The 22,117-nt window shown below is 44.4% G+C and overlaps 1 protein-coding gene across 4 annotated transcripts in view; it reads left to right on the top strand.

Annotated features, from left to right (window-relative positions):
• The first annotated feature begins 4,173 nt into the window (after positions 1 to 4,173).
• Positions 4,174 to 22,117, top strand: part of RNLS (renalase, FAD dependent amine oxidase) — a 48,796-nt gene continuing 30,852 nt past the window's right edge. For 2 of the 4 annotated variants that reach the window (XM_079312544.1, XM_079312541.1), the window contains exons 1-4: positions 4,174 to 4,310; positions 4,433 to 4,529; positions 5,095 to 5,237; positions 5,786 to 5,944. In XM_079312544.1, the coding sequence (XP_079168670.1) occupies positions 4,199 to 4,310; positions 4,433 to 4,529; positions 5,095 to 5,237; positions 5,786 to 5,944 (511 nt within the window). In that variant the 5' untranslated portion in view covers positions 4,174 to 4,198. Of the gene's footprint in view, positions 4,311 to 4,432; positions 4,530 to 5,094; positions 5,238 to 5,785; positions 5,945 to 13,024; positions 13,158 to 14,218; positions 14,287 to 17,851; positions 17,982 to 22,117 lie in introns of those variants that run through there. The other 2 variants (XM_079312542.1, XM_079312543.1) reach the window with 2 other exon arrangements.

The raw sequence follows: 22,117 nt of genomic DNA, 5'->3' as shown, positions 1-22,117 counted from the left end.
AACAGTTCATCCAGGAAAGGGAATGGCCAAGAGGGAGAGTTCTGTCCCATCACCCTGCTGTTTGTTGACATCACTGCCCAAACCTCCCCAGGAGGGAGAGGGAGGATGAATAAGATCCAGCACTGCCTCCCCTCCCTAAATAGAAATAAAATCATGAAAAGAAAATCTCTAACTGCTTGCCCTTCTCCTTGATCGTGGTGTAAAAGACAATAATTGTTTACATTTAATTCAGAGAAGGACAATTAAAGTGCAAATCTGTATGCAAAATGGGGAGAGATTAATCTTCCAGCAGATCTAGACATCCCTGAGTGATACTGGGTTTGACACAGCTTAAAAAACCCTCACTGGATGTGTAGCTGCCACAGGAGGGGATGGAGGGAGATGGGAACAGCAGGTTTTGGACACAGTTATGGGCAGCAGGCATCACAAACAGATACTGAAAGGTCTGGGCGGATTGCTGCCTCCAACAGCTGTAACATTGGGCACCACAAGAAAAACTGGGCTGGACCAGCCTCTAGAACCAAGCCAGCAAATCAGATTTTGTTCCCTTGTTGTGAGGCAAGCACAGGCTGCAAGTGCCACGAGTTGTTAGTGCCATCCACAGCCACATTTAGACCCGGCTCTACCCTTGCTTTTCCCACACTCACCTGTCCAGAAGGGAAGGCAGCCAGCCCAGCTGAGAGGTGGCACAGCTCCTGCAGGAGGAGATGGGGAGATGTCAGCCCCTGGAGAGGATGGGCAGTGCAGGGCAGAGATGCCCAGTCTGGAGGAGATGGAGACGTGGCAGTGTCAGAGGATGGGTCCTCACCCCTGGCTGGTCCCTGAGCAGTGCTCTGCATCCCTTTGGAGACACCCCTATTTGAGCTGGCTGCAGGGTGGGGTGGTGAGTGTAAACACCCTGGGATACAAAACATATAGATCATTAGGTAACAACACAGTTTAGAAAGTGCAGTTACCAGAATTTGTTTGTGGAGGCCGGTTAAATACTGTTTAGGCAGAGTCAAGTGACTATGGACATTCGGAGGTGATTTCCATTGATAAAATTATTTAATTGGTATTGCTGAAGAAAGTTTTCAGCTTCCCACTTCAATGGTGGTTTTATTTGTTTATTACAAGAGACATAATTAAGTAATTGCAAGGAAAGATCAAAGTCTAAAATGGATTTCCAGTAGCTGTGGTTTAGAAATATTGGTGCATCTTGTTATACAAAGATGCCACATGTGAGATGGAGATTAAATCCCAGGCAACAGACTGAAAACATCTGTACTGGGTCAGGCTGGGATGGATTCCCGTTGCTCATAGCACAGGGATGGGACACAGCCAAGTTGCCATAGTAGCACTCCATACTTTGCCTATGTCTCCACCCAATTTTCTCACTTTTGCTCTTCCAGTTCCCTGCCCCACTTTGAAGTGGGGGATGGAGCTTGTTCTTCACACCCTTACAGGGAGGTATGAGGAGTTCCTCAGTGCCTTATCCTACAAGTGTCCTGCCAACAGGGAGAGTTATCCCTCTCCATCACCCGTGCCAGGGCTGGGGCTGCCTCCTGCCCTTCCTTCCTAGATTGTTTTGCTTTGGAAATTCCGGTGAAAGGTCAGTAGGGAAAGGTGCCTTCTGTCTGAAACGGGCTTGAGATGTGTCCAAGGCATGCACCTAGATTTGTAACTTTGCCCCACTTCTGTAAACACACAGTAGAACAGGGGTTTGTAGTTTAGAGGTTTGGAGGTCAAGGGTGACTGTTTTTGGGTTCTGAAGCCACACTGCACCCCAGAGTAAGACATTCACCTTCTGGAAAGGTGGAAACAGATCATGGAAGTCTACACTGCAGGGAAAGGGCAGAGCAACCCTGGTCACACTCATTTGGAGGCACTGTAAGGAGCAAGAAGAAGGCTGCACCCAAAAGAGTCCTGTAGCACTTGAGGAGCAGGGCATTGCCAGAGCGATTCCCAGGTGCTCCAGGGAGAACCCCTTGAACTTCACTGCATGGCCAGACCCAATGAACTCAGTCCCATCCACCTCCTGCTGCAGGGTCTCTGGTGTTTTGTCAGCCTCTGTGGGTCATCTTTACAGGCATCCCCCTCACCAGGCATTCCAGAACTGGATGCAGCATGCAGATGTCACCTCCCTTGCAGCAAACAGCAGGGGTGACAACAGCCAGGTGGCCCCTTGTCCCCTCCTGTTCTCCATCCCGGGTTCTCCATCCTTGCAGAGAGAGCACATTGTTGGCTTGTATCCAGTTTGGTGCCTGCCACCCTGCCCAGGTCCTCTCCAGTAAGGCTGTTGTGCCACAGCTCCTAATCAGTGTCCCTGTGCCCTGCCCTCATCCAGGGCCACCTGCCACCAGCACATTCTTCAGGTAGGTGTTTAGCCAGAAAGCAGGAACGTGTCACACATCCCAGAGTTCTCACCCAGCTCCTGCTGCCCTCTCTTGCATCACTCCTTTCTTTGCTGGCAGTCCCCACGTGTTCATCAGGTGACCACAGAGCTTCTTCTGTCCCAGTGGAAACTTCTGCACTACCCATCACCCTCGAGTTTAATCATCAAGTTTTCTGTAAAATTACTGTCTTAATTCTTGGTGTTTGTCTTTTGGCTTCAATTCTTTAATTGTAATAATGTCTCAATACTCTACTACATCTAATAGAGGTTAGAAAGCATTCAGGGGAGATGATGGGAGGGCTGGCTGAGGTCACTTGGCCCACTAGGCCAAATATTTATGTGATGTGAGAAATCCTTTTCACAAGGACACAAGCAGATGGTGGTGACAATACCCTGCCCAGCCAGGAATAAGTACAACCCATGGGTCCTTGGGGAGACAGCAGAATCCAGAGGGAGGGAGGGATCTACAGCAGGCAGGGAACAGGACAAGGTGCCAGCTCTGCAGGAGGAGGGGACACAACCTCCCGAGGCTTCTTTAAAGTGTCAAGAAGAGAAAACCTCCCACCAAAAGGGAATCCACACCTGAAAACTCTTACATGTTGGGCTGACAGTTATACAGTCAACCTTTTTTTTTTTTTAAATTTATTTTTAAAAAAGTCCCAGATTGAGCACATGTCCTCCTCCACGACACACGGGGAGGGGAGACAGGGACTCCCACCTCTCTCCAGGAAGTGCCTATCAAACAACACCTGCCCTGAAGTCAGCTCGGAGCTCCCTTTGAAGACGAGCATCACCAACACCTGCCCGTGCCTCAGGCACAAGCAGCTCTTCGGAGCTTCACACCTTTCCCTTGCCCACACCTCTGCCAAAGTGCCGGCTTCTGGTGTCCCCCATACCACAACGATCCTATCAGCAGTTTTCTGGAACACCTTCTCTCGCCCACGCAGCTGGGGAAGGGTAGCAACCCAAATCTTTGCCCCAGCTGCCCACTCTCAGGGCTCTGGGGACGGAATTTGTTTTCCTGGGGCACAGGCTTTGCACGCAATGCCACCACCCCTCTGCACTATTTGCTCTGTGCCCAGCATCCCGCTTTGGCTCCTTGCAAAACACCGGTGCTGGAGATGATCCACCGGCGCCTTCTGGAAGGTGTCACAGCCCCAGCTCCTGCTGTGCAGCTCCTCCAGGTGGGCAGCACTTGGTACGGCAGGTGAGGATGGGTTAGACCCGGCTTTGGAGCGTGCCTGGCAGCTGTGTGTGACACAGGTGGGTGTGACACAGGTGTGTGCACCAGGCAGGGATGCATGCACAGGTGTGAGCGTGTACAGGCATGTGTGTGCAGGTGTGCACATACAGCTGTCAGGAAAATTAATCCACAAACACCAGAGGTTTATGTCCAAAAGGGAGACAGAGGAGTCCTTTTACTTTATTTGAATAATGGGAGAGGCCATGGGGCATTCGCCTGGGGTCTTTCAAATTTTTTGAGGACTCAGCCTCCTTTTTATCCTGTTTTCCCATCTGCATTTCCCTCTCTCTTTCCCCATTGGCTGAGGTACTTGAGAGGCACAGACTTCCCAAACACCTGATACCTGAGATTCCCCTCTAATGTACAACCCTCCCTTTTAACTTTTAATTCTTATGGAACTCATGGCTTTCCCCCATTGCTTGGGCGTGGTTCGCTACCGTGTGCGAGGGAGGCCACGCCCACCGGGGGGCGTGTCCACGGGCGCTCCCTGTATCGATGGGCGTGTCCCTATTGAGATGGGCGTGTCGATGGGCGTGTCCCTGTGGAGGTGGGCGTGTCGGTGGGCGGGGCGCGCGGCGGCCATGGCGCGGGTGCTGGTGGTGGGCGCGGGGCTGACGGGCGCGGCGGGCGCGGCGCTGCTGCGCGGGGCCCCGCGGGGACAGGTGGTCGTGTGGGACAAGGCGCGGGGCGCAGGTGGGTCCGGCGGGGGAGGGAGGGGATGAGGCGGGCGAACCCGGGCCGGGCGTGTGTGGCAGTGCCGCGTGTGGTGTCATGTCGCGTGTGGTGTGTGGTGTCCCTGACCGGCTGTCGCGCAGGGGGCCGCATGAGCACGACCCGCACCGACTGCGGCAGCGCCGACCTGGGCGCGCAGTTCGTCACCTGCGAGCCGGAGCTTGCGGGGCCGCGCCTCAGGTGAGACCCGCCCCAATCCCGGCCTCAATCCCGCCCCCATCCCCGCCCGAATCCCGCCCTCAATCCCTCCCTCATCCCACCCCATCCCGGCCCCAATCCAGCCCCATCCCATTCACATCCCGTTCCCATCCCGCCCCATCCCGCAGGTGTCAAGCCCCAAACCTCGCTCTGCTCTCGAAGTGATGAAATGAGGGAAGGGCGATGGTAGCCTCAGGGGTGGCTCGCTGGGGAAGGGGAGGGAGGTGTGGCAGCGGGGTGAAAATGCGAAATGTGCGTGGGCAGGTGCGTTTCCACCTGTGTTCAGTGGCCGGAATATTCCTGCACCCTGCGGAGTTTGTGCTGGTGTTCCCAGCTTTAGGGAGCTCTGGAATAAACAATCTGACAAATTCCATCGGATACAAGGCCAGGCCCAGTGCAGTAGCTGGTAATTTGTTTTTTTATTGCCGTGTTTGTGCATAACCTGCCTTGAAATGCCGCCTGTTAAAATTTGAAAGTCAGGTTGGTCTTAACTTTGGTTGTGGGGAACAGAGCCAGTTTTTATCCCTGTGTTTTTCTTCCTTTCAAGCTTCTACGAGGAGCTCGTGTCTCACGGCGTCCTGAAGGCACTGACAGCTCCCGTGGAAGGAATGGTGGTGAGAGAAGGCTCCCAAAATTACGTGGCACCCCAGGGCATCTCCTCGGTTGTCAAGTACTATTTAGAACAGTCAGGTAATGCTTTTGGATGCCTTTGTGTGAAGGGAGAGGTTTTAATGGCTGTGTTTTTGGCGGTGTCTTTCGAATTTAAATCCCTGATGAGGATGTTTAAGTTCTTTGTGAATTCCCAAGTCCTGCGGGTATAAGAGCCTCTGTACAAATGGAATGTCTGCTGTGTAGATGGGGCAGAGGGGTGAGCTGCACCCTGTGTTTTGGAGAAAGGGTGTGAACCTGCTGGGTGGAAAGTCCATTGGAAAATGAATTTAAATTTAAGTGACAGAACCGTATGTACAGTTCAGTGACTAATTCAGCCCTGTTTGGACAAGTTTGACTTGTGAGAGTAGTCAAGCTTTGGTCCTTACATGCAGTTGTTTGAATTTTTTAATCAGCTGTTTTTAAACACCCTAATATTGTAAATAATTAGCTCCATTCCTGCCCTCTGCCGGTGGGAAACTATTCCCCTTTGTCCTGTCATCCCATCCCTCATAAATAACTCTGCCTCTCTGCCTTTTCCCCATGGAATTCACTGCTGCATGTGTCCAGCTGCTATTTTTTCCACCCAGGTGCTGAAGTGTCCTATGAGCAGCACGTGACTCACATCTCTCTGCAGGATGGCAGGTGGGAAGTCTCCAGGAAATCAGGACCCCCAGAGCAGTTTGATGTGGTCATTCTCACCATGCCTGTCCCACAGATTCTCCAGCTGCAAGGTGACATTGTGGACAGTAAGTTCAGACCTCAGAATGGCAGGTGTCTGATTTAAAAAACAGCATTTGAGCATCTTGCAAAGCAAAAAATGACACTCAGCAGTATGAGCTGCTTAATTATTCCATCAGTACAGGGTGGAAAATGATAAGAGGTGGGTAATTTCAAGGCCATACATATGCTGTGTGACCAGTAACACCTTGGCAGCATAAATATCTAAAGAGATGAGTCAGTTTTGACTTTGACTTTAATTTTTTCTTGCTGACTTCTAAAGCAGGGCTTGTCTTTGTGCAGCTTGCAAGTAGTTACTGAATTGGACAAGTTTTCTTGGACATTTCTGTAAAGAGAAGTATTTTCATTATAGCCTTTGATTTTAAACTTCCTTCTTATTTAAATAATCTGTGTAAGAGCAGGACTTGTCTGCTGGTTGCTGTTTTATGAGACCTCCCATTTTCCTTGAAAAATAATGGTGGGCACTGTCCTTACTGAGGTGGTCTGATTAATGGTGAAAGAAATAAAAATAGGATAAGAAACAGCATAGAAAAATAGAAATAAAAAATGGAAGGGAAGAAAAGTAGAGGGAGTGGATTTTTAGAGCCTTCCTGGGGTTCTGCTAGCCTGCATCTCAAGGCCTTCCCCAACTGGTACTGATGTCTTTGCAAAGTGCTTTTCTTGGGGTAATTAAATCCTCTCTTGTCCAGGAATCAGGCAGCTCCAATTCAGAAGGTGTAATTAAGGTGAACAGTTCATTTCCCTTGCTCCTGGGAGAGCTGGACCTGTCAGATGCTTCCCCCAACATCCTCTCCTCATCTTCTGTGTAAGTGCAGGATTGACTTTTATCTGAGGGAATCCAGCAAGTTTTTCCTTCTCCTCCCCTTCTCCCTGTTTCTCTTCCCCTCTCTGCCTGTTCCCTGTGTGAGATCAGATTCCAGGTGTCCATCCAGCTGTTAATTCTGCACCTTGGGCAGCATGACTGACTCTCCCTGCCCCAGAGTTCCCTGGCATTGGAGCCATGGGCATCTTTCCTCCTGTTTCTTTGGAATAAGAACTGAGGGGAGGACAGATGAGGAGGGTGTTTCAGAGCCTGAGCAGGGTGCAGTTTCAGGTCTGTTTTGGCTTGCACAAGGTCAGGTGCTCCACTGTGTGTCTGAATATCAGAGAGCCGAGTTCTGCTGGCAGAGAAGGGAGCTTTTCCTGGATCCACCTCTCCTGGGATTTCAGATGCAATTTCATGATAGATAGATAGATAGAAGGAATAAACATTCTTTCCCCTCACCATTGATGCTTTTTTTGTCATTTGGAGGCTCTGGTCTCCCAAATCCAGGGGCAAAATCCGGCGATTCTAACGGGAGCCATATTTGTGCATCCCCGGTAGCGATTCCAGCTGCTCCTGGAAGGGGAGGTTCTTGCTGCCTTTGGAAACTTCCCCGTGGCTGTCACTGCAGTGAGAGGGCTCTGTTGCTGCTGTAGGATGGAACAGGAGATGTGCAGAGCTGGAGGAAGGGGTGGGCTTCCTCCTGTGTGGCCAGCAAGGGTCACGTGTGGCCATGGGCGGGCGAGTGGTTTAAAGGGAAGGGAACAGGATTTGGGAATACAGCTGCCTTCCCTGCTGCTCTGGAAGGCTCTTGCTGTGTGGAAGGAGGACTTTGGATCTAGATGAAAGATGTGCCTGGGCAGTGTTCATCTCAGTCAGTTGTGATTTGGGATGAGGGGTGCTGAAGCAGCAAGTTTTGGCTGTGCTGCTTTTTAGCATTTACTGCTCTGGTGTAACATCTCTGCTTTGGCAGCTCCTTCATCAGAGGCATTTATGGGTTTAAGCCTTTCCCCCATGGTCTCCCTTCACTTGCCCCATCTGAGGGTGCTCCCTGGGATGCCTTTTTGGGGCAGTTTTGCCAAGGTTGAAGTGCTTGGTTGGGGACCTGTGCCAGGGCCAAGCTGTACTTGGGTATAACTGTGCTCCCAGTTCCAAGCCTGGTGAAGTTTTAAATGGGTTGTGATGAGGTATTGCTGGAATTAATATGTGAACAGAGGAGAAGGAGCAAAGGAACAGCTGGGTGGAGTAGGGGATGCTTTGATCCCTTAGTGAGGGTTGGAATTAGCCTTTGACACTTGTGTGTAAAAGAGCCTGAGTTGGAGAGTTCAAATGTCTTGCCAGAGGTAGGAATTTAGCCCTCCAGGATTTCACCATTTTCCTGTTTGAGGGGAGAGGTCTTCTACCCCCCACTTTTTTTAAAACAATTTTCTCTTATGAACACAATTTTTGGAAAATTTTTATTTTGAAATAACCTCTCAAATTTCACATTCAGTGGCAAAGTTGCTGTTTTAATATTTAAACTCAGCAGACTAAACTAGACTGGATAGTTTTTGTGTCCTTTTACCTCAGATGAGCCTGAGCATGACGTCATTGTGAAGCTGTGTGCATTTAGGAAAGACAGAATTAATTTGGCAACCTGAAATATCCATTTTATATGGGCTGTGTGAGAAAGGAATGTTCCAGATTTACTTTTCTGGTGAGAGAAAAGCCAAATCTTAGATTAATGGAGAATTTGGTGTGTAAACAATTTTTAAAAACAGATATAAAACAAATAATGTAATAAATAGTGAGTGTATATATATATATAATGTATATATATAATTCACCTTAATTTTCAACCTCTGTTCATTCTTTCTACAATTATCACACCCAAATAGATGCAGCAGTTGCATATTATATATAAAAATATCTATATAATATATATATATAAAATATATGATATGCTGCTGCATATTTAGCAGCAGTAGAGCCACTAGTTCTTCCAGCATGACTTCCAGTAGCTGCTGGATAAAGGGTTAACTCCTTGCAACATGTTTGGAACAACAATAGGTGGCAGCAATCAAATGATGTTTGGGACATTCAGCTTGAATAACTAAATTAAATTTACTGCACTGATTTGGGATTTTACATATTCTAGTAAAAAACTGGGGTTGTGTAGAAGATAAAAGGGAAATGAATAGATTTACTATTAGGGAAATAGGGAAAGGAATAGATTTACTTAATAGTAGGATCTTTGCAAATGAAAAGAGATTTTGCAAATGTTCATTGTCCAACAATATTTCCAAGGTGCTGGACTGTTACACAGGCTGCTGGTGTTAGAACAATCCTAGATTTATATCCCAGATTCCATATGATCACTGATCAATGTGCATTTTTTTTCTGTGCATTTTCAGATCAGTTGGAGAAGCCTTATCAGTTCTGTTTTTTAATTTAAGCCATTTGGCAACATGGCAGTTTAAGGTTGCAGCCTTTGCAGTAGGTTTTTTTTTTTTTTTTTTAATTTTTGTTTGTGTGTTCAGAATATTTTCATTATGCTGCTTTCCTTGGAATTTCAAATTACAGTTCAGCATGTTTAAGCTGCTAATAAAACAGGATGGCTTGGCTTTTGTTTCCAGCCTGACCTATTTTTTTTTTTCCTTTCCATCTGTGTGAATGTCCCACATGTTTTAAATAATACAAGCTGATGAGAAGATACAAGTGAAATAGGGCTGTATTTGCGTGGGAAGGCTTTATAATGGGAGTTAGGAAAGCACAACTCTGATAATTTTTCACGAGTCACAAGTCCTTGCTGAGTGAATGTGTTTATTTTTGGATAGCACGACGATAAATTCGGAATTCTGTGGTTCCAGTTCCAAGCAATCCAAGCAGGGCTTATCTAGCTTGGAGCTCTCATTACCTAACAGATCTGAAATGTCCAGTGTAAACATGTACACTGATTTGTTAGTTGCTTATCAGGGAGCTGAGGCCACACTGTGGAAGTATTTGGGCTTTCTGGCAACAGGAGTTCTTGGTTGTGGTGCTTTTGAAACCTGCAGAGCACCCTGAGGCTTTGGCACGGGGAGGGTCTGTGCTAAATTGGGGTGATCCAGAGGTGGTGGCTGTGTTATCATGGAATGGTTTGGGTTGGAAGGGACTTCAGAGCTCATCCAGTGCCACCCTTGCCATGTCAGGGACACCTTCCACCATCCCAGGCTGCTCCAAACTCCAAAATCCAGCCTGGCCTTGGACACTGCCAGGGATCCAGGGGCAGCCACAGCTTCTCTGGGCACCCTGTGCCAGGGCCTGCCCACCCTCCCAGGGACAATTCCCTCCCAATATCCCATCTGATCCTGTTTTCTTCCACTTTGAAGCCATTCCCCCTTGTCCTGGCATTCCATGAGTGTCTGGGGAGGAGCAGCTGCCCCCACAACCTTCAGAGCAGGCAGAGCTCCTCTGTGCTCACTGCCTGCTGCAGCCTGGGTATAGCCTCTCCTGGGGAGTCCCTCTCAAAATAAAGGCTGCCACAGCTGGAATTGCACATCAGGAGAAAAAATAAATCAAAGTAGGCTGTGTGTATTCTTCAGTGTGTGTATGGCTTAGTCTGTTTTTAGGGGGCTTTTTTGTTTTTTTTTTGTTTTGTTTTTTTTAAATATCTTATAATGGTGCTTATAATGGGCTTATTCTGCAGTTATTGAGCACATTGGGAACCTGTCAAACACTGATCCCAGTGACCCTCTCCATCTGGGAAGTGTGGGGATCAAACCCCATGTATGTAAGCATGGGAGGCCTGGAGAGGAGACTGAAATCCAACCTGCATTAGATGAAGGGCTACTTTGCATTTTGGTGTTGTCAGCTGAAAGGCTGCCTGCCTTGGGTGGAAAGCTGAAACTCTGATTTGACAGATCCTGGGGTAAAACAGAAGGAAAAAAGCAATTTGCTGCATGAGCAAAATACACAGCTTCATGTCTTCAGGCTTGGTTCCCACTTCAGGCCAGCCCATCCTTTGGCCAGACTGGGGTGCTTGGTCTTAAAAATTAACCCTGCAGAGAGGGTGAGTCCTGCTCTGTCACAGCATCACCTTTTAGTGCCTGGGGACGTGGCAAGAATCCTTCCCTGCAGCAATCCCTGCTCCTGGTGCTGTCCCACCTCCAGCTGCAGCAGCACAGCTGCTTGTGGGACCACAGACATGCTCCCCCCACCCTTTCTCCCCCTAAAAAAGGGTGGGGGAGTTATTTTTAGCAGCTCAGTGGTGTGATCCTCAGTTCACCATGTGGCCCGCAGACTTGCTGGCACATTCTGCTCCTGCAGCAAGGGCAGGGGAGCAGCTCTGGGGCTCTGTGGTTGGAACCCTAAGCTTAGGTTTCCTGTGCAGTCCCAGGAGGGATTTCAGAGCACCTGCACATTAAGATGGCAGCAGATTGTGCTGGTTTGAAAAAGAAAAAAAAGTTATTTCTGACATGTAAGGCAGTGCTGCTTTTGTGTGCTGACACTTTTGAGTCTGCCTGACGTGGCTGTTTGTAATTCCTTGAACCTGGATGTCCTGCTCTTCTGCCATTGCAGCCTGGGCTGGTTTGGCAGGGTCCTTCAGCACCAGGGCTCTTGGTCACACACCTTTATCTAATGCTTCTTTAGCTCTTTGTGTCATTCCAGGACCCCAAATAGAGAGTGGGACCTCAGACATACTGGATTAGCTGAACGTGAGCCCGTGTGCACAAAGTGGTTTTTATTTTCTAGATAATAAAGGTGATGGTATTTGAACACAGGACATACTTGGAACAGAACAAATAAATGCTCTGAAGTTTGTTTATCCCAACAATAAACACAGATACCTCTCAGTTTTTTCCAGTCTTTGGTTCTCTCCAGGGGTTATGTTCAGATGGAAAAATCTTTCCAAAGCTGCTTTTTTTGCCGTGAGCCTAAAAGGAGGGGGGGGAAAAAAAAGTTCCTTGCCAAAAACATGAGACCAAACTGAGCAATTCTGAAACTTCTTCATTTGTGCCTTGTGGGACATGTGTTTAATGAGCTGGTGGTTTCTGTGTTGTAGGAACCTGGGATGTGCTCTAAGATCTTATTCTTCAGAAAGTCCAGTTAGGGTAATTTTTACCAGTCTTGAATTTTGAGATCCTGAATCTAAAATTGTTTTGATGGTTGGTTTTGGAAAATAGTGATAATGTTATGTGTCACCTCTCCCTTTAAATAAAATCCTTTTTTTTCTTTTTTTTTTTTTTTTTTTTTTTTTTTGAAAAATGTTTTTTAAAAGCTCTCCCTCCTTTCCTGTTCCCAAACCTTCTGGTCACACTTGAAATGAGAGAAATGTGCAGAGTTGACCACAGGCTGATTTGGACTTTACAGCCTTCTTTTTGATGTGAAATCTGCCACTCAAACTGCTTTTATGGAGCTGAAAACCCTTGAAATGTCTGGTGCAGGTTTGCAAGCAGTCTTTACATTTAATTGCTTGCTTTGGGATTTATTTATATTTTAGTGGTGCAATCAAGCAGGCAGAGAAAAGCCTTCACTGGACAATGTTTTTGAAATGTATTCCTATAGTTTAGGCAGTGCCTCTGGACTGGATGGGGTTTTGTGGATTTCTAGAGGATTTTTGATAGTTTCTGGCCACTCCCATCACTGTAATTGAGACCAGTCTTTACAAAGATTATCTTTACCTCCCACGGACACGTCTGTGAACTTTTCAGTTATTTTTGTGGTCCACATCTGGATTAGAGCAGAGAGAAAAAAAAAATACTAATTTGAAACCTAATGAGGTTTTGGCTCCACTGAGTCAAACCTGAATTTTGCATGGAGCCTGCTGTCAGTTTTCCACACTTGGCTTCATCATTTCCAAAAATTGTTGGTATGCTCTTGGATTAAAGAAGGAGTAATTTACCCTCAGACACCTTTTGTAGAAATTAAGTTCTGTTCCTTTTCCTGAGCCATCAGGTGAGATGTTAGAGGTGGTTTTGGATTTACCTGTGCTGCCTTGGAAGCCTGAGATTACTGCTGATTGCCCTCTTCCTTAGGGCTTTAATTCCCTCCTCTTCCCACCTTTTCAGAGATACTCAAAGCACTGTAACTATTCTTTAAAGAAGAGAGAGCCCTGATTAAACTCTGTTCCAGGGCTGGTGTAATTTAGGAAAACAAAAGATAGGGATAGGCTGGGTGAGAAATGGAGGTGTGATTGCTCACATTTATTGACTTAGCTGATGAAGCACCTCCTGTTGTCTGCTGCCACAAATTATTTAGAGTGTAAAGAACCTCCTGCCTTACCAGAATGGATTAAAGCTATCTCTTCACTTGATTTATTCTGCAGAACAAGGGACATGCAGATCAGGCTTTCCAGAGCCAGTCCTGGTGCACCAGTAGCCTCCAATTCTATTCCCAAAGCCATCTTTTAAAAATGCAGCTCTGGCAAGATGTGATGCTACTCTGCAAAGGCACAGAGGGTGAGTGCACACCTCTCCATAAAGCAGGATTTACTGCTCTCTTCCCTTTGGATTTATACTTCATGGAGAATGGGTGGATGCCTATGGAAATTCAGGAAAATAAATTTTATTCAGTGAACTGTGTGCAGGCAGTGAGTGGTTCAAGTGTCTCACAGACTGTTAAGTGACTGCAGAAGAACAAGGTGCTGTTTGGGTTAGTAAAGCACAAAAGAAATGGATTTGCTGTTTCCATGACCATTTCTCTCTGGCACAGTGGGAGGTGTTATCAGGAGCACTGATAAGAAACCTTTTCTCATCTTTTCTCAGAATATATTCTGATTTAAGCCGTGTTGCAAAAGCAGCATTCACATTTTCTGATGGAAATTATGCTCACAACCAACTTAAAAGCAGGGAAAAATATTAACTTTGAAATCACCACTTATTTTCAAGTGGCTGAACTACAGCTAGGATGTGTGCCCAACTCCATGGAAAAGATGCATCACTTTCCCTAAGAATTTAGCAAAAGCTTAGTTTTCTAGTTGGAAGAAAATGCCACATAATTCTAACTGAAACAAGGAGATTTGCCTCAAAATTGGGGTTTATGTGCAGACAATCACAGGATGGTTTGGGAGTGACCTTGAATCTTCTCTGCCATGGGCAGGGACTCCTTCCACTATCCCAGGTTTCTCCAAGCTCTGTCTAGCCTGGCCTTGGACACTCACTGTAAGAATTAAATGCTGACGTTTCTTCTGTCTTGTTAGCTTTTTACAAGGTGCTGGCCCTTTGCAGACATTTTGTAAGGGATCAGAGAGTAAAAAATACCTTTAGATGTCAGTGTGAGTCTGTTTGCCTTATGCTCCTGCTGCAGGATCCTGGCCCTGTTAGCATCTGCAAACTTGGAAAGGGGGGAACTAAAAAATTACATTTCTCTGGTGCTGTCAGAATGCTTCCAGGAGGGCATCCCAGTCTCAATTTGTGTGCTGCTTAAAATTTTGGGAGAGTTCATCATTATGGCAGGCTTTCTAAACTTAACCCTCCAAGTTTTAGCCCCTTGGTTGAGAATTCTCTGTGATTTTTCCCAGCTCTCCCCTGCCTGTTGGTGACAGTGACAACACTGTGTTTGCTGCTTCAAGCACTGAAACAGCAGCAGGTATTTGGAAAATAAATGTAACACATCAGTTCTTTTTTTTAAATTTTTTTTTAAACCCTCAGGAGATGGTAAAATGCCTCAGTGGTCCCACAGGGAAGGGTCTGACAGTTCCTTGTGAGCAGTTTGAGGCTTGTTTGGCTTTCATGTCTCATAAGTGCTGAAAAAACCTGTGGTACTTTTGGAACCACTCTAAGTGGGATTTTCAGGTGGTTTGCTGACCTGATGTTTTATTACATCAAAACTGATTTTAAAGGGTTTGGCTTTGAATTTTTTAAGCCTGCATGAATCTTCTAGCAGTGGAGCTGTGCTGCTGATCTGTGTGTGTTTGTAGGCCATGAGAGACATTCTTATTTAGCATATTTTAAATTAGTATTAAATTAGTATTTCTTCTTTTCTGTTTCTTTTCTGTCATGTTACCTTCAGACATAACTTCTGTCTCCCCACTTTTTGTGTGTGTGTGTTATCTCTTGTATTTTACTGTAAAGTCAAATGTCAAGGTACTGGGCATTATTAACAGTTTGTAGGGTTTTAGGGTTCAGTTTTAAGTGAGTTATTGTGTGGTTTTTTATCTTAATGATATTTGCAAGGCAGGTAAGTCTGAGCAGTGTTTGATGACATCAGTATTTCTGCTTTTTTTTTTTTCTTCTTTTCTTTGTCACATTTAGCTATTAGAATCAATAGTCACCATCAATAAAGGCATAAACAATTTTCCAAGAAACAGTTCCTTGCAGCAGGAGGAAGTTTGGCTTTGGAATACAGCATTTGGTATGATGTACTAATAGCAAGGATTTTTTATTCCATCTGGTATCTTTTTTCAGCCTCTGGTAGGTTGCAGCTGATCTGTCAGTAACTTTCAAGGAATCATATTTTTATTTTCCCCCTCCACTGTGTCACATTAGGATTTGTTAGCCGTGGCTTCCCTTCTTACAGGCTGGAAAAAGGAGACTGGAGAGCCAGGTTTTTAAAGTTGTACACTTGGTTGTGTGTCTAATTTATGAAAGTTGGCAAAATGATGGCAGAGGAGGGGCCAGCTGCAATCAGGTACAGCTTGTTTAATTTATCTGTGCTTCCAGAACATGTGCTCTGCATGCTTGGCTGTGTGTCTGAATCCTTTGGAAAGTCATGACAGGAGAAACAGGACTCAAAATGAAAGAATGTGTGATAAAACAAAAGAAATAAACCAGACAAGACACCTAGAACATGTGATCCAGTCAAAGCCACATGAAACTGATTGTGGGCAGAGCATTACAAATGTGCACAGCTTTAATTAGATTTTATTATTTCAGCCATCTCTGGCAGTGATTATGTCTTAGGTAGAGCTGAATAGCAGAATATCTGAATACATGAATATCAGGTGAGGAAGCTGCTTGAGAAACAAGCAAAAATCCCTATTACTAATGGAAAGTTAGACATTCTGGCAGCTAAATGTTCCTTGCTTTCCTTTTCCCATCATTACACAGCTGCAGCATTGGGAAGTGTTGCTTTTGGGTTTGCCTTTTTTCTTGAGAGCAACCTGAACAGCAGATGAGATGCCAAAGGACAGGAGGAAAAAAGGTGACACACAGTGGGCATTTTATCTTATTTATATATATGTATTTATTTATCTATTTTATATTTAAATACCCAGTGCAGGCCAAGAGAAGAAAACTGCTCATGGGAGAGATCATTGCATAACCCAGAATGGGAAATTAAATATTATACAGAGAAAAAAAGCTATGGTACTTCCCCTTTGTGTTTTTGATCACCAAAAGAAGTCCTGATATGAGGGAGAAATGAGGTGGTTTATCTTTGCTCCCCACATTTCTGTGTCAGCCTCACCAAGGCACGTATTTGGACAGAAAATAAGGAATGAAAAAGAAGAACATGGGTTCAGTTACTGTCACGCATGTGGCAGGCATATTTTGCACAATGTCACAAAGAATTAACAGAATGGCTTGTTAGGTTTCACAGCTGAGAGCCACACAGGCCACCATTAAAGTTGTAAATTTGAGGACAAACTACAGAATTTTCTAACCAGCTCCAGAATAAATCTAAAATCTAATTTTTTTTTTTTTTTGCTAGAATGGTGGATTAGTGATTTTTTTGTTTGTTTCCTCCCCATCATTGTGAGTATGAAAATCATTGAAGTATCACAGGTACCAGCTGACACCAATTCACAGCTGTTTCAAGGGAGAGTACAAGAGGAGAAGCCAAATCACAGAATTCTTCTTAATTTAAAATTGTCTTGTACGTTCACCCTGCAAAATGAATAAAGAAATGAGTGTGGTTTTTATCAAGCCTTTCTATAAATGCATTTGCATTCCCTCAGTCCTGCACTGGGGCCAACCTGAGCAGGCAGCAAAGGGGGAGAGAGATGAAACTTTCCTTCTAAGAGCATATGGTTTTATTTAGAATGTGTTTCACAACTGTGACGTACAGAGACAGGGTTTACTTGTGCTCCACACTCCCACTCACCCACTCTGCAAGGAAAACTGTGCTCAGGATTTTAATAAAAACAGGAAAAGTGCAGGGAGGGAGGTGGAGATTTATTCTATCAAGCTGAGGATAAACTTGGCTTCACTAAAGCAAAGAAAATTAACTTCTATGTGGTAGAAGAAAACATAGCCTCTTGAGCATGCTGCATTGCCTGGTAGCAGGTGATTTCTGGGTGTGGAATAATGCTGTCTTCTCATCACAAAATTCACTGATGATGGCATGGGAGTGACAGAAACTAGTCCAAACAACAGATATTGCAGTGTGTGCATGGACAGAAAAATCTCACCCTGAATAAAGTTATTGCTGTCTTGTTTTTCCTGCCACGTGGTGTTTAACTTCAAAATGCTGGTAAGCTGCAGGTCTGATCACATCCAAGGGCTGCATCTCTTGACACTTTTTTTTTAAAAAATCAATGGTTTAAGCTGTTTGTTCATGTTCCCCTTTCAGCCTCCTTTAACATTCGTGCATGTGACAGGACTGGTATAAAAAGGGAAGTACAAGTGTTTCAAATATAGATGTTGGTCTTAAACCTGGAGATTTTTATGTGGTGACAGTTTCAGAGTGTTGGGTGGTGGTGGAGGCACAGGGTTTGTCATCTACCTGTGTGCTTCTCAGAGTATTCCAGTTTATAAATCCAATTTGATCAAATCCAAGTGCAAAAGTGAATTTCCTCAGCTATGACTGTCTCACACTCATCTATTTTTTCTGCAAACTTCTTTTTCTTCCATTGAGTGCAGGAAAAGCAAAGTCTTCCCCTGGTCTCTTCAGCTCATGTGGAGCAGGGTGGTGATTTGCAGCCTGTCTAAAGCTGGGGAAATTCCCCATGGAAGCAAATGGAGCATTCCAGACAGTGGATTTTTGCCACTTCCTCTGCAATATGGACTCTGTTTCTGCATGAAGACAAAAGCCTTTGTTCTGCTGAGTCACACTCCAGAGCAATAGACAGCTACAGAAGAGTTGATACACTCTCTTTCTAGTTCCAGTTTTGACTTTGAAGTTCTCCCCTGTGCTAAATTCTCTCTCTCTCTTTTTTTTTTTTTTTTTTTTTCTTTTTTTTTTTTTTTTTTTGGTTTGTGTTGGGTTTTTTTAGGGATCACATTGGCTGTCACATGCCTGCAGGTTCTGTCTCCTTCACCTAAAGCTGCCTTGGGAAAGAGGGAAGTGGAAGACAAGGCTCAGCTTTCACGAGGCCAGAAGCACAGCATCTCCCAAGGGGATGAGTAATAACAAATTGTTATGTTTGAGGTGCCTCCTGCCCTTGTTGGGTTGCTTTGAGGGGTGCAGGATCAGGGTAATAACAGGATCTGCTCCATGAAAAAGGCTGTGACACGGGATAGTGTAATAGTGCCTGGAGCCAGCATGAGGAAATACCATGTGAATCTTTGGTAATATTGCTAGAAATTGGATGGGGGTGTTGCCTCGTGGCAATTACAGCAGATTAGAAGAGAGTGTGGGTGTGGGAAAAGGGCTGGGGGTGAGAGAAGAGGAAAAGGAAAGGCCCTTGGGTGTCACCTCCAAGCTGCAGAGCCCAAATTTTGGGCTGGTGCTCACAGCAGGATCCCAGGCTTAATGTGAAATTCGTGTGCTGCTGTGGTCACTCAAATCCTTCCCCTCCCCTGGAGGCTGGGAGCAGCAGGGAGGGAAACTCATGGTGAAATAAACCCCCAGATTAAGGTTTGATGCTTTAATCCAGTCTGCATGGAATAGAACAGATTGCAAATTATTCTCAGAGGAGATTTTAATGGGGTCTTGAGGGCTTTATCATTTTTTTTTTTTTTAAACTTCTGGCACCTCACCTTCTTTTGTTGCTTTGCAGCTTTATAATGTTATGTGTTTAGCTCTAGGAAAATCTATAGTTGGAGAGGGTTTTTTTCCCTCCATCAACATTATTAGTGGTGTTTAATTAGAATTACTGCTCATGATAGTGATGGGCTAAGCTGATTGAAGCTCTCTGAATCAAAACACAAGGGCCAGCTTGGACAGCAATAAAAAAGCAAGGCTGTGCTCCTGTGGGAAGGTATTTTGTTATTTCCTTATATTTTTGTCACTTAGGGCAGGTCCTTCACCAGAAAAGTGCCCTGCAAGGTTTAGCATGTGTTTAGCTGCAATTTGGGATGTTGTTCTACTCAAAAATTAATTTTGAATTGAGTGCTGTCAGTTGTTTGAGATGAAATTGGTAAGAGGCAGCACTGACTGAGTAACTATGAATTCCTAGGTTTGGGTAATTATCTTGTGAGATTTTTGCTAAATGAAAAAAAACAACCCTTCCAATAAAATTCAGGAACTATCCATGCAAATTTAAAATAAAAATCCCCACATAAAGAAGAAGAGGAAATAAAATATGGAATCCCTGATTTCAGGAGCAGAAGGAAGAAGTGAGAAGCAGTCAGCAGAAAAAAAGGCTGGTTATTAAAATTAATGGAAAATTTGAGCATCTGATAAAACCCAGAAGGATTTGCCAGTATGTGCTGGATATTTACATGAATATGCAGCAATGCCCTCTCAGAACCCTGATGAGGTGGGGCTAAAAGAATCCTGGAAAAATGTATTAAAAAAAAAAAAAAAAAGTCTAAATTTACTTTTAAAACTGTGCTGTCACAGTTTGATCACTAGCAAAGAAAGGGGAGCCTGGATCTGGCAGCAGTTTGTGCAGCTCACAGTTAATTGCCAAATTTCCACTGACTCTTTTATCATAACTAAGATTTTGCCTCAGTTGTGTTCTTCCACCATAATGAGGTTTGAAGGGTGCAATTGCCTCTTTATCCTAGAAAGCCAAAAGAATGAAGGAAATGAGTTTTGCAGAGCTGCTGAGAATAGTAAGGGGATAAATAAATCCAGCTGAAGGTGGGGACGAGAGAAAAATGTTGATTTTTTTTTTTTCCCCTTTCCACCCAGGAAAACAAGTAGCTAAATTAAAGTCCAGAGGCTGTGTCCTCCAAAACTTCAATGTCTCCTGTGTCACAGGCAGGATTTCAGCCAGTTAGAAAGAAAAAGTGGTGGATGCCTGTGTGCTAAAAAGGTTTTAGCAAAGAGGAAGGTGATGCATGTATTAGCTTTGCAGGAGAGAAGGATAATTACTGTTAACAAGCTTTTCTTGCCTTTTATTCCCCCCCACTTAAAATGTTACTTGATTAACCTAATCAAGTTACAGTGGGAGCAATTGCTCTCAATTAGTCCTTGGTTTGCCAATTACAGCTTCTACTCCAAATTTGATAAAGGCAGGGGAGGCTCAAAGTGTGGCTGTTTTCTGTGTGTGCAGGATCTGCTGAACTGATGGAGGGGATGGCTTCTCCCAGCATCACTGCCAGCCTGGCACCCTGAAATGATCAAAGGCAGAGCCACACAGTTATTTAAGATACCTTCACATCTGAGAAGATTTAGCACTTTTATTTCTTGGCTCAATTCTAAATCTTCCCTAAAAAGGCACTTCAGAGTAAATTAAAAAAAAAAAAAAAAAAGCTAGTTTAGTAGCCCTGACAAAGCTGGTACAAAAGATGACACAGCTGTGAACTGATTTGAAAAATCCCTTTAAACACAGAATATGCACACTGTAATTTGGAATATTTACCAGGATGAGTGAGTCCCTTCTGTATTTCTCCATGTGTCAGATTTTTTTTTTACTGTTTTCCACTTTGCTAAGGCAAGAACTCTTCATTTCTTAATCTCAGCCTCTGCTGATCACTGCAAGGGTCCCAGTGCAGGGAGTTGTTCATCACTGGGTAGCTGTTACACACCCTCCTTTCCAGGCTTATTTTGATAAATATTTACTTGGCAGAATCACAGAACCACGAGATGGTTTGGGTTGGAAAGGATCCTAAAGACCATCCAGGAGTAGGATTCTTTGCCTTGGCTGATGTTTGCCTTCACAGCACAGGATTTAATCAGAATTTTAAACCCCCTCATTGCCTGCACTCTCTACAGAGGAAAGGTTTATTGTTTTTCCATAAACAGTTGTTTTTCCAGCATGAACCTGGAATTAGAGACCTTTCAGTCTAATGGGCCCAAAGTGAAATTCTCTGAACCTGAGGGACTAAGATTTTTTTTTTTTTTTTGTTATTACAATAGCTACTGTTCAGTGAAATGCCTGTGCCAAGATACTGCCAGGAGCACTTATCTGTCCTCAGCAGCAAACAAAAAGGGGAGGCGGAAGAGTGAAATTAAAAAAAATAATATATATATTGTTCAGTCAAGATAGATTAATAGTGGTGCACACAAGCCACACTTCCTTGTGGGTTATATCAGTTCTTTGTATTTTTGTACAATCTAAAAATGTCTTTCCTTGCCTTTTTTTTTTTTTTTTTTTTTTTTTTTTTTGCCGTTTGGGGAAACTGGATTGAGTGTTCCCTTTCTGTGGGAACAGTTGGTACCAAAAATGCTTCATTTTGCTATGTTAAAATGTTCATTTCAGGGTGGTGCAAATACTGTGCCTTGACTGAGTTTTAGCACTTTATGAGGATTTTTTTTTTTTGTCAATGGTGGTGGTATTTTGGGCTGGGGAGAGCAGGGATCTCTGAGGAAGCATTAAATTAAATGGGGGCTGGAATACCTGGGAAGCTGAGGTGGAATGTGCACAGTGGCTGCTGTTAATGAGTCCCTTTAGCAAATGAGAGGTTTTGTTCTTGCCTTTTTGTGTCCTGGAAGGGTGATGAGCCTGGGGTATCCTGAAATGCTACAGAAAGCAGTGGAAATGTTAATTAGTGCCCAGGTCAGAAAGGTAATAAAAGAAAGGATGTGGACCTCTGGAAAGAGGAGCCCTGGGAATCTAAGAAAATCAGGGAGAATAAATCCAGCTCTGTGTTTTTAATTTTTAAATTTCAGTTTTTAATGCAGGAGGCTGCTCATAGGGTGAGGTTCTTGCTGGAGGAGTTAATTTGGATGTGTTTTGACCTCCCAGATGCATCTCTGGATGGGCACTGGTTTCACACACAATTCTGCATTTTCTCACTTTTCTAGTAGTGAAGGAAGCAAAGCAGTGCAGCACAGAGGTGGTTATGTGTATAATGGCCAGCCCTAAATTTTAGCATGCTTTTACAAATGCATGCTAATTAATTGTTCATTACCACATTGGGTTGTGCTCGAAAACCTCTCATTGCAGTTCACAGTGTGTATCTCTCTACAGATGGTCCTTTGTGAGATGTACACCTAAAACATCTCCTAAAATTAATGAGTTGTAAATCTTTCACACTGAACAAAGATAAAACTGTCTAGGTAGGATTTTTTTTTTTTTTTTTTTTTTTTTTTTTTTTTTTTTTTTTTTTTTTTTTTTTTTTTTTTGGTGGGACCAGTCCTTAATTTCACTTTAAATGCTCTGGTAGATGGTAGTGAATGGAAGCCCTCTGCTGAGTTGTCATCAATA

This window comes from Erithacus rubecula (genome assembly GCF_903797595.1).
Source record: "Erithacus rubecula genome assembly, chromosome: 9".
NCBI classification, from domain to species: domain Eukaryota; kingdom Metazoa; phylum Chordata; class Aves; order Passeriformes; family Muscicapidae; genus Erithacus; species Erithacus rubecula.
This window is presented reverse-complemented; position numbering and strand designations above follow the sequence as displayed.